General features: G+C 36.1%; 1 protein-coding gene across 1 annotated transcript in view; it reads left to right on the top strand.

Moving 5' to 3' along the window:
- The first annotated feature begins 1,412 nt into the window (after positions 1-1,412).
- DAPL1 (death associated protein like 1) overlaps positions 1,413-13,246 on the top strand; it is a 29,817-nt gene continuing 17,983 nt past the window's right edge. Inside the window, exons 1-2 of the mRNA XM_003763880.4 lie at positions 1,413-1,540; positions 10,929-11,016. Coding sequence (XP_003763928.1) covers positions 1,483-1,540; positions 10,929-11,016 — 146 coding nt within the window. The 5' untranslated portion in view covers positions 1,413-1,482. The remainder of the gene's footprint in view (positions 1,541-10,928; positions 11,017-13,246) is intronic.

Below are 13,246 nucleotides of genomic sequence, written 5' to 3'. Positions count from 1 at the left end.
GGAACATCATAAGTCCTTTAGAATTGTCATAAATCATTATAATGATCAGAGTAGCTAAGTCACAGTTGATTATCATTATGACATTGCTATTGTTATGGGCAATGATCTCCCAGTTCTTCTCATTTTGCTTTGCATCAATTCATGTCTTCCCATGTTTTTCTGAAACTATTCCTTTCATCATTTCTTACAGCACAATAATATTCCATCACAATCATATCCTACAACTTGTTCATCTATTCTCCAATTGATGGTCATACCCTTAATTTTAACTCTTTGCCACCCATGTGGAAGCAACTTGCTAGATTAAGAAGCAAACATCGAACAAGTGTATTTTCCAAAAAACAGTATGGGATGGAGCAAAGTTTCTTAAACTGTGCATCATGATGCCATATGGGGTCACATAACTGATTATGGGGATCATGAAATTATGATTCATCATCAGTAAATATTTGACTTGTATGCCTATTTTGTACACCTGTATACCCTTTAAACATCTATATATATAAAAATTTCTCAGACAAAAAGGGTGAGTAGAGCAAATTTAAGAACCCCTGGCAGAGAGGATAGAAGATCAGTCATTGAATCAGGAAGGCCTAGGTTCAGCCTTGTTCCTGACAAATACTATTTGTATGACCCTGGGCAAGTCACTTAGCCATGAAGTATTCCAGACGAATCTCCAATATTATATATTAGAAATATAGAGAAAAATATAGTCTTTGAAAGACTCCAAAACCAATATCAGTGTGATGAAAAACCATGATTCCAGATGACCAGTGATAAAACATGCTATGCACTAGCTGATGGAGAAGTGATAAATACAAAATACAGAATGACATATAATTCTCTATCATGACCAAGGGGGGGAATTGTCCTTTTTGACTAAACATATTTGTTTTGAGGGTTTTATTTTTGTTGTGGTTATCATTTATTTAGGAGAAAGGGAGAGCAGAGAGAGGAACAAGAGGAGGGAGAAAAAATAAATGCTTGTTTTTTTTTTGTTGTTTTTTTTTTATATAAGTTAAGGCAAGTTTGTGATTAGTTTCATGGAACACTCCACATTGCTGAAATCACAAGGTCAGACCTCCTTCCACAAAAAAATAAACTTTTCCCTACAAACCCATCTCTGTCTCTGATGCCACCTTGACAACAACAGGATGGAGTAGTTAGATATTCTCTCTCAAGAAGCCCAGGGAACACCATCTATTCTTCCTTTCCCCTTCCCTTGGGCAGAATGCTCTCTTGTCTGCTAGATTTCTACTCTCCCTGCTTCTCCAAAGAGCTGGCAATAAATATTTGCAAGCCTGAAGGAAATCTGTAAGGCCCCACCTTCCCCTGAGAATACCGGGTGGCCAAACCCTGTTGCTGCTCTGCAATGCCCTTAAAGGGCCCTTTCCACTGCCTGTATAAAAGGAGGAGAAAGTGCTACCCTGGCACTCAGCAGAAGCAATAGGACCAACTGGAGCAGGAGCTGCAGCCCATACTATGGCAAATGAAGTAAAAGTCATCCTCTTGCCCCTGAAAGGGGGCCATCCTCCTGCAGGTAGGCTGACCTCTGTCCTAAAAGCAGCTCACAGACTACTGTTGCTGCTGCGCTGGGTTTCCTCATTCACTCATTTCAAATCTAGAACTTCACCCACAGAAGCAGAGACTTCTGAACCTTTCAGAGAATTTTTTTTTTATTTCATGTCCTTTCATTTCTTCTGGTGGCTTCAGGCTTCTTGGCAACTACATGAAACTAGTATCAGGTGGTTCTTTTTTAAAGCTAAATCCTGGTTATTTTTCAAAGGAAATTTGATGGCAAGTCATGGGAATATAGAATATGAGTTAGTTTAAACCTTCCCTTCCCTGCTGACCCTCTCTGAGGGTCTCTTAAGAGCATCCCCAAATGGCCAAAGGGGTTTGTTGCCATGGAAATCTTCCTCCCTGGATTTAGACTTTAGGACTCCATAGGCTCATAGATCAAGCACTGGAAGAGAGCTAAGAGGCTGTCTGGTCCAAACCCTTCATTTCTGAGTTGAAGAAACTGAGGCTCAGGAAAACAATGATAACTTACCTAAGATCACACAAATATCAGAGGTGATATTCAAATATTAGAATTTGAATCTCTGTCAATCAAACCAGCATTTATTAAGCATTTAACCTTAGGCCATGTGGGAGACACCAAGGAAGGTAAAAATCCATCCCCTATCTTCAAGGAGCTTATATTCTATTAGAGGAGATAAGGTGCAAATACCTGTGCTTCCATGTGAGGTACTAGGCTCTCTGGTCCAAACAAGTGCCCTTTTTCCTGAATCATATCTCCCTATGGCACCTGTATGGACAGTCATTATCTAAGGAAGCTGGACTAGACCAAGGGAGCTTCCTTCTGGCTCTAAATCCTGGGGATTTGTGATTTGTACACATCAGAAGCAGCTCTACCCCAAAAGTGGCACATGTGTTTCTCCTCCTCTTCAACCTCTGGGTGGGCCAAGTTAGGAACGGTATAGAAAGCTGTGAAAATGTCTTTTGATGAGCATGCAAGCACAAGGGGGCCAACTTGAAAAGATAGCTCCCTAGGTATTTTGCAAAGCATCCTCATTTTTTTTTCCACATCTGCTATTTATAACAACCTGCTGAAAGCATGAAAATCAGTTCTATTGTAACTCATCTGCATGTGCATATGGATGGGCAACAGCCAAGAAGCCTATTTTTAGAGAGGCCTCTTTCCTCGTGGTGCTGGCATTCTTATTTTCTTCTAAAAGAAATTCTGAAAAGCTCAACCTCTCCGTGCTTTGTTGTAGCATCTAAGGCTTGGAGATGCCTTCCTTCCTTGATGCAGGTCTCTACAAATTGATCATCAAATGGCATCGGATAGAAAGTGTGACCATAATAAAGACAAAGGAGCAAAAAGGACTAAGGTTCAGGGGCTTGCCACTGGTCACCCAAATAGCAGAATCAAGTGCTGAAACTTTTGCTTCTGAGATCTACAGAATATAAGTACAACTATGTGGCACAGTGAATAGTGGAGTCAGAAAGACCTGAGCTCAAATCTGATCTCAGATACTTAATGACTGTGTGACCTGGGCCAGTCACTTAACCCTGTTTGCCTCAGTTTCCTCTTCTGTTAAACGAGCTGGAGAAGAAAATGGCAAACCTCTCCAGTATCTTTGCCAAGAAAACCCCATAGACATAACTGAAACAATTACAAAAAGAACATAAACTCCTTGTTTTTGGTCCTTTTCATCTCCATTCCTAGCATAGACCTTGACATAAAGTAAATACTTAATAAGTATTTTTTAAATTGAATTGAATCTTAAAGTCCCAATTCCAAGCAAAAAGTGTTAATAGTTGTAAAGTTATTTAAATATGTATAATAATCAACATATCTTTATATTAGAAGATAATGCTGCTAATTTAGTCATGGACTATGTAGACTACTTTCATTTGTGCAACCATCTCCTTAAAAACCAAGAGGCCTTTTAATAATAAAAGTATCATTAAAATAGAAAGTCTAATATTAGAATTGACTAATTATAATTTACCTATTAGAAGCATTGTAATGCAATGGAACATTCATAAGATCTAAGGTCAGATCCTACCTCTGCCATTTACTAATTTGGGACTCTTCTTTAGCCTCTCTAGTCTCAGTTTCTTTATCTGTAAAATGAGTGGCTTGGATTAGTTGGTTTCTAAGGTTCCTCCTCCAAATTTATGATTTTACAAACACAACAAAATGAAGATTTGATGAAAATCCTCATATTTTTCCAAGAGCAATAGTATAAGCACATTGAATATAGATGAACTTATAGTCAAAAAGCTTTAGGTTCAAATCCTATATTTACTAGGTGTGTGATCTGAGGCAACTTCTTGGAGTCTCAGTTTGTCCATCCATATAATGGAGTGAAAAATATCACTAACATATACTTCATAAGATTGAAACACTTCAGAAAAGCTAACTCTTGTTATTCTGTTTTTCAGAAAAGTCATCATCCTTTAGCTTGGCAGTTATTTTGATTATAATAAATCCTTACTCTGTCATTTACCATGTATTACCCTTTGCAGACCTTAGTTTCCTCATTTATATAAAATAAGTCTATTGGACTACATGACCTCTGAGATACTTCCTAAGACTAATCTTATGAGATTGTGATTTTGTTTGTGTCTAAGTTTAAAGGTATTTATTGTGGAATGATGTTTTCTAGAAGTAACAGATGGGATCAGATAATAGCTGTAATAACAACAAGCACTTTAAAGCATGCAAAGAGCTTTAAGGGAAAGTTTTTATAAAGTGCCTTCTATGTGCCATGTGCTATAAATTACACACACATATATACATATATATAATTGCATAGACATATATAAATAATCTCATTTGATTCTTACAACAACCCTGAAAGGAAGGTAGCATTATTCTCCCCTTTTACAGATGAGGAAACTGAAGCAAACAGTGGTTAAGTGATTCACCTAGTGTCACACAGCTGTCTGAGTCTGGATTTGACCTCACATTTTCCTGACTTCAAGGCCAGCATTCTATCCACTGGGTCACCTAACAACCTATCAGAGGCCAAGAAAGTTCTTGGAATTCTTGACCTGATCAGTGAGAGTTAAATGATGGAATCTTCAAAATAATGACTTGAAATGGAGACTTTATAAACTCACTACTATGGTCAAACTAAGACTTCAATAATACTGGGCACCAAGATCTGAATGTTAGTGTCTACTACATTAAAACAGAAGGGGAAAAAAAAAGAAACTCGATAACCTGAAAGATACCCACAAATGCACAATGGAAAATAAACTTTACAGGGAAGACAGCCTGACTGTAACTCTCTTCTCCTGATAGATGCTAAGGACTGGGTGGTTTCACTTTTACATAGACATAAATATCTTATATTGCACTACAGCTAACCACAGTTAAATTTATGTTATAAAACAGGAACACATTAAATGTGAATACATTAGGGGGCCCAGGCTGTATTCAGTAAAGCTTAGCTTTGAATTTCCTGTCTCTGTTGCTTTTAGTTTCAAAAGAATCACATTACTTCAACAACATCAAAAGCAACAAAAATTATACTTAGAAAGCATCCTGGGGAGGCCAAGTACATGATAAAGGGAAAAGAAGAATAGAGTCAGTGAATAGTTACATAGCTAAGTAACTATTTGGTTTAGTATTGAATAAGGGACCTGCTGAGGGTTATTCCACTAACCTCCTAAACAAACTGAGAGTCCTGTATATCATTAGAAGATCTTTTGGTAGGATGGAAAGATAAGGATTCTGAAGGCCTTTCTCTGTCATTTAGTACTTTCTATAATAACCTTGAGCTATCAATCAATTCACCAGCATTTATTAAGTGCCTACTGCATCCAGGCACTGGGGATACAAGTAATAATAGCAATAGCTATATTATCTCATCTGGTCCTCACAAAAAACCTTTGAGGTTGGTGGAATTGTTTATTTCCCCATTTTACAGATTAGGAAATTATTGTGAAAAAAAGGATAAGAGAATTGCCCAGGATCACATAGCTACTAAGTGTCTGAGACAAGAGTCAAACTTAGGACTTCTAGCATCCAAGTCCAGCTCTCTATTCCAGCACTCTATCCTCAATGTCTTCAAGAAGCTTAAATTCTATTGGACAGTTCATTAGAAGAGTAAGTGTAATAGAAAGAGTCCTGGAATTGGAATCAGAAGTTGTCATTCAGTCATTTCAGTTATATCTGACTTCAAGATATTGGTTTGCCATTTCCTTCTCCAGCTCATTTGACAGATGGGGAAAATTGAGGCAAACCTAGGTCACACAGCTAATAAGTGTCAGAAGACCCAAGTACAAATGCTGGTATTATTTCTATGTTACAGGTGGATAAATTGAGATTGAGATATGGGTGACTGATTTAAGCGGAATTGCAGCTCTCCTATCTGAATTGTTAAGGTTCTTTTATAAAGAACCTTATTTGTGTTATAAATACAACAGAATTTTGTGTCTCAGTTCTTCAGTTAGTTTGTTAGCTTTTAAAACTTGGTAGCCTATTATAAAAAATTGCCTAGTGACTACTTGCCTAGTTCCTTCTTATGTTATCTTCAAAGACTGTCTATGGATATATAGAGCATTTTTATGAGGATTTCATAGAAATGGCTTTCCTTCTATTGCTTTTTACTGTTTGGGGAACAATATTGCTCATCCTCTGCCCCACTTTGTTAAGAGACAGAAGATGTGAGAGAATGAGAAATAAGAAAGCAAGAGAAATTCTTTACTAGGACAATATAATATTAACACAGAAAGATACATTAGATGAATTTTAGTTCAACTTTCCATTGTCTACAAGCTTTCTGGCAGGGAACATGTATTTAAATTAGCAGAGAACCAGAGATGTGCTGTAGCCGGCTCTAATAAGTGTACAAGAGACCATTATTAAAATTTTAATGTGTTTACATTTTGGGCAACTAGGTGATACAGAAGATAAAGCTTGGAATTCAAATTTGGCCTCAACAACTGTGTGACCATGGACAAGTCACTTAACCCTATTTGTCTCAGTTTCCTCATTTGGAGATCTCCAGAAACTAAAAACCAAACCAAAAAAAACCTCAAATGGAGTCATGAAGAGTTGGATATAACTAAAAATACTCAACAACAACATCTCAGAAATCAGTAAATCTACTTTAAATCAAGGCTTAATTTGGTGTTTTGTTGATTGTCTAGATTTAAGAAAGTGTCACAGTGCAGATTAAATTTAAAAGTGTGAATTCACCTGCCTCCTTCCCTTGTTAAATATTTATCAACACACAACCCTGCATTGCTCTATAAATATTGCCTAAGGTCAGCAGAATTGTCACCAGATTGAAGGCCTAGTAATTAGAAATTAATTATAATAATAGCTAATATTTATATTGTACTATAAGATTTGCAAAGTGCTTTATATCCTTTATCTCATTTGAGCCTTACATCATGAAAAAAAAATTTTTTTGATTCTTAGAAAATTCTTCTAAATATTGAGTCATGTTACATCCTTAACACTTCTATCCATTGGTGCTAGTTCTGACTTCTAAAATTATAGAGAATATCTAGGGACTCTTCTGGAAAGTTATCGTGGAATCATGGAAAAAATGGTAGATTTTGAGTCAGGAAGACTGAGCTGGAATCTCATATTAATTACATGATTATATAAGAATCCTGATTTTCTGAACCATAAAATAGGGTTAATTAGGATCCCATTCCATGATTCTCCTTCTAGAGATTGCCTTCTCTAGCACTCTCAATATAGAGTGGTTTAGGGTTGTCATGTCATGTGTTGTTTTAATATATTAGATTTTATTCTATTTTCCTTTTATGCTTGTGAATAAAGAATTGTTTGACAGCTAAACTATAGTTGCGATGATTGAAAATTTCTGAGACTCAGAGTTTCTGGGTGAATTATAACCAATTGTATTAACTATATCTAGAAAGCAGTAGACAAAATTGGCTCATTGTTTCCTGTAGTGAACAAAGAGCACAAGCTTGTCAAACCTTCAACACTGATAGTCTTTTGAAAAGGAGGTACACCTGATGGTGGAAATCAACTGATTGGTTAACAAGTAATGAGAGAATGAATATTCTAAACTTATTCCAGTAAGGATTTTGAGATACATAATACTGAGTACCCAGTCTTAATTAAAGAGATTAATACCCAGTTTTGGTCAGAGACATCAATATTCATATCACCCATGTGACAAAAAAGGAGAATCCACAGTTTTCCAGACCTGTCTGAGTAAAATACAATGAGCAAGAATCCACCCATTCATCTAAACTTGTAATTTCTTAATTGTATTTGATTAGGATCTTTGCCTTCCTTGCTGGATAACTCTTTGTCCAAAATTTTCCACACTGGTTGATTTCTGGATGAGGAAGTAGAAAAACAAGGAAATTTTAGGCTAATTCAATAATTAGTTATTAATACAAGAAAGAAATAATCATTTCTCTCACTTGTGTAGTCAACCTTTATGCCATGCTTATAATTAATTCCATTGAAACATTGAAGAAGAAAGGAGAAAAGTAAAAGTTTTCTTAATGAGTGGTGGCTGAGTCAAGAATCTAATTGCGTAAATGTTCACAGGTCACACCACTAAACTGAAGAATAAATCCTGATATCCATTAAAAGAATAGTTAGGGTATAGGCTCCTTTTGGAGTTTAGTGAAGCACTTGAAAGTCAAGGAAGAGCTAGGAACTGGAATTATCAAAGTTTTTGTTATTGAAAAAGATCAAGAATCAGCCTCCCTTCCCAACTCCCAGCCCTTGGAGAATAGCAGCTCCATTTTCCACAAGTGATTCTCCCCTCCATGATGTCTCCAGAGGTGAGTTTGGAAGCCAGTTAGCTTGTCTGAGGGCCAATAAGTATTGGGCCCAGGGCCTTGGGATCTTTCCACAAGGATGCAAAATTGGGGTCAAGGTTGTAGTGATTGTTTGACTCCCCTGGTTAATGCCACTTTTTGTCTCTCCCTCAAAGTGCCTTGCTACTTTAGATAGGCTGACTTGCCTGCTCTATTTCTAGATTCTTTTAAGAAAAAAGTTTCATTCTAGATTTTAAAACTGTATCAGAAGATATAATTTTACTCATACTTGACTTTTATTGTTGTCCTTTGAGTTTTTCTTTAATCTAAATGTCTAAAAAAATGAACATCTAATTGGAATCTAATGTAGAAAAAGCCCCCTTTTTTTTTTCTTGTCTGAGTGAACCTAGGAGAATTCCAACATAAACATATAGGCATATAGGTCAAAAATTCCTTGGTCTTTTCAGAAGTGCTTTCAACTGTAGAATAGGTTTTCTTCATTTTTTCATTCTCTTTTAAATACTTACAGGAAACTATAGATATTACCCAAGAAGAATTAATGAGTTCAAACAAATTTAAATACATTCAGGGTTTTTTTTTTTTCAACTGACTGCTTTTGAATTCATAGATTTCCTGAGCATAAAAAAAGAAAAAAAGAATTTGATTTGACATGCTCACTGAAATAGGTTATTCTTTCTCAAAAATTGATTTCATCTGACGCAGTTCAACACTTGAATTGTTGTTGTTAGGTCATCTGTAGCCCAATTAGTGCTAATTGGTTTTGTGGATGTCAAGATTATTAATGCAATGTGAATCACTTAGAACACTTATATTTGAGGTTTTATAGGTCTGCATCAAAATGAGAAGTGCTCCTTATGTTTATAGGCATCTTTGCTGAAGGAAACCCATGTTATCATGAGGCTTTGGGTACATCCCACTTTATTTGGCCTTCAGAAATCTTGGCTAAAAAGTTGCCTACTAAAAAATGATGATGATATCACAATATAATTCCCAAATGCTACCATGCAAAAACATGGTTAGGTAATATTTATTTTTAAATAAAAGCCCTGAGTGAATCTATATGAATCTGAGTGAATGAAGCTTGTCTCTTTTGCTTATTATCTGTGTAAGCTTGCAAAAGTCAAACTTAATCTCTCTAGGCTTCATTCCTTCAACTGTTGTTCATCTGTAAAATGTAATTGGTCTAGATCAAAGCTTTTTCAACTATGGGTCACAACCCCTTATGGCAGAGGTGGGAAACCTTTTTCTGCCAAGAGCCATTTGTATATTTATAACATCATGCACAAGTCATACAAAATTATCAACTCGTGGAACTCAAGCAGTAGGAGGTTGCTGTACCTAGCTTTCAGCTCATCATCACCTGCAATTGCCTTAGCAAATGATTTTGCAGGGCTGATGGCCCACAGACATTCCCCACCCCTGATATACAGGGTCATGTAACTGAATGGGAGGGTCAAGAAATTATGATTTATTATCAGTAAATGTTTTATTTACATACCTATTTTATATAACTATATACCTGGAGTTGTACAAAACTTTTTTGGGCAGAAATGGGTCATGTATGGAAAAAGTTTAAGAAGCGTTGGTCTGGATCATAGGTGAAATTTAATCTAATTGCTACATGCAATAGCAACAACATTCAGTGAACGCTGAACCAGATTAAAATGTAATTGAGAAATGTTTCAACACAATAAATAAAAATACAACAAAATATAGATAATGTTAATTTGAAGCTTTCTAAGTCAATATGTGACCCCATAAGAACCATTTCTATTTAAGTTTGACACCACTGACCTAGCTAGACTCCCTTCTTCCAGTCTTACCTTAGCAAATCATCATGGAGGGGAGAAATACCTATGGTCTTCTAAAGAAAGGAAATAAACAAGTTATTACATGAGCCTCCTGTGTTCCAGGTCCTGTGCTAAGTACTTTATAAATATTATATCATTTGATCCTTACAACAACCTTAGGAGTAAGATGCTATTATTATCCCCATTTTATAGTTGAGGAAAATAAGTGCATGAGGGTGAAAGGCCTTACTCATATAGCTAGTAAGCGACACAATGGGAACTCTATTATCCTGACTCCAGGTTCAATATTCTATCTACTGAGCCACCAATTATGCTTAATTAGGATTCTACTCCCCAAATATAGGCCCATAAATTTAGAAGTTAGAAAAGATCTCAGATGCCATTTTGTCCAATCCTTGGACTTACTTAAAATCGCAAAGGATTTGAATACTGATTTTTTAGTAAGGAGTCTTTCCATTTTACTGGGCTGCTTTGCCCAGTTTCTCTTATTTTTTTTTTTCTTCTGACCACATCCCAGGGCAAAAACAAACAAGTAGGCCACAGAGACTTTTTTTAATGAAAGGATTTTTTTTTTTTGCTGCAACTTTTACTTTATTACTTTAAGTAGAGATATAATTAAGTAATCTTAAAAAAATCTATAATTCTTAAGCATTCTGCTTTAATTTTATATCATTTATTATATAATTTATGTAATTCTTAAGCATATATCACTCTAAAATTGCAATGACTAACCCCTCCCAAGCCTGTCAGTAAGAAGGCCAACTGCCCTGCAGCTCTTCTGGGAAGCTCTCATATCTCTGTTCCTTCTCTTTATAGTCAAAGCTGGAGGAAGGCGAGTTTCCAAAAAACAAGAAAATGCATTTGTGGAGAGAAATGCCAAAAAAGGAGGACCAGAGAAGACCAGGTAAGTTTTGCTTGTCAGGATGCTAACTTGCCCCCCACCAGCAGCAATTCTAGATTGTACAGAAGGACATCATGTACTCTCCTTTTGTACTGGATCAGGGAGGGAAATAGCCTCCTCAGAACAAAAGAGAAGAGAGTTGGCTAACAAGGAGCCAGAGATACAACTGGTACAGAATTTAGGAAACCTTTGATATGTGATATCAGCAGGACTGGAAGGAGAAGGAAAAGGGAATAAGCACCTACTATGTTCTGTGCACTGTGCTAATTGCTTTATAAATATTTGATTCTTCCAATAACCCTGTGAGATGGGTATTGTTATTTGTGGCTGTTTTACAGTTGATAAAACTGAGGCAGGGATTAAGTGTTTTCCCAAAGAACAATAATTTACAAGGCTGAATTTGAATTCAGATCTTTGAGACTCCAGGCCCAAAGGTAGGTAGGACTGTCTAGGAGCTAGAAAGTGAAAATGAGATTTAAAGATGAGGTCACCTTCAAGTAGTGTCTCCCTTCCAAAACTTTGCTATCAGACACTTTAAAGGCTGACATTGACACAATGCTTCAGTATTTACAGTTACTTATGGTGCTCTCTACAACTCTTTGACCTAGGCAGTCCAAGTTTCATTCATATTGCAAAGCCCCAGAAAGACTGAAACACTTTCTCAAATGTCTAAGGGAATAAGAATTGGAATTAAAACTCCAACTCCCAATCCACCTCTTCTCCATTGCCTGCATCCAAAGCTAATGCAGTTCCTTCCATACTATTTTCAGATCACCTCTTAAAATATTGTCCTAAGCTTGACCTGTTTTTGAAAAATGCTTTTGGGAGCAAGACTCCCAAATTTAAAATGAAGACTTTTTTGGTTTTAAATTCATCACTCAATTATTTAGAAACTAATGGTCACTATATTTGGCATACCCGGAAGGCTCTGAATTTGTTTTCCCCTTGCTGATTCTGTCACATCCTTGATATACTATGCTGAGAGCTAAGCAAAGGGAAATTGTTAATTCTGTACACAAACATCCAGAATAATTCTAAACACCATTTAAGGAAAAGGGGTTAGGGGAGGAATGGTGTATTCAGCAGATAATGATACATAGACCTTGTTACTCTAGGAAGACATCATTATAGAAACTATTCAAGAAAGGTTTTATTAAATTTATGGATGACAGGTTTGTAATGGGGCATTAAAAGAAAGTCAAGGGTATTTAGGGTGCATCCTTAAATCTTTTTAGGTCAGCTTCATGGAAGTTTACCACCGTCAGACCCAAAATATAGGATGGAATAGAACATTGAGTATGGCTTTTCTTGTTTTGTTTGGGAAAAGAAGATTATTTAAACCTACTCCTTCTAAAATTATTGTTTACCTCCCAACCTCTGTTCTATTTTATCTTGAAGAGGAGGAAATATGCTAAAGATTGTTTTCCACATTCTTAAAATAAAGTACCTGTTTGCCTCATTAGCAATAGCTATTTAATAGAGATAATAAAAGAAAAATAACTATGATATAGGGAAAACAAGTAATTAAATTAAAACCTGTTTCAGCTGAAATCACTGGTGCAAATATAGGACAAGTTAATTATGATAAGCTATTTATTTGACCAGGCCTGGAATCTGAAAATTAAAAGTCCATATCTTAGAGCATCTAAACATTAAAAAAAAGACTTTTTGAGATCAACTAAGTTTAACAACCTCATTTGGGAGCTAAGAAAGTTAAAATACAGAGTTCAAATGGATTGCCTAAATGGTAATTAGAAGAACTAGGATTTGAATGCAGACCATCTGATTTCAGAGCCACTGTTCTTTCCATTATATTTAACTTATGTAAGGTACTTAGAGTACCTCATCTAGTGTATTTAACTAATGTAAGATGGCTAAGGGAATCCATTCTAACATAGACTGACTGATGGATCCTAGGTGGTATCTCCATGTTAATACCAGCCTATATGCTAGAAATTACTTCTAAGTCATCATTGTCAGTCAGTGATGACTCCTAAATAGGCACACAAGCACAGGTTTCAAACTGTGGTTTACAAGCTGAAGCTAGTCTATCATCCTAGCTAGAGTGATGTACATACTGTTCTTCAAAACCTTGCCACAGACTGAGGATGAGTGGGACATATTAGAAGTTTCTCCCAGTGGAAACTAAGGAAGGATCAGTGTTAGGAAGACCACTTCTTTATCAGAGACTAGAGCAAAGAAGGAGAGAATGATGAATAAACAAGGGGTGTGA

This window comes from Sarcophilus harrisii, chromosome 3, assembly GCF_902635505.1.
Source record: "Sarcophilus harrisii chromosome 3, mSarHar1.11, whole genome shotgun sequence".
Classification (NCBI taxonomy): domain Eukaryota; kingdom Metazoa; phylum Chordata; class Mammalia; order Dasyuromorphia; family Dasyuridae; genus Sarcophilus; species Sarcophilus harrisii.
The sequence above is the reverse complement of the archived record's forward strand: the minus strand, read 5'-3'. Positions and strand labels throughout refer to the sequence as shown.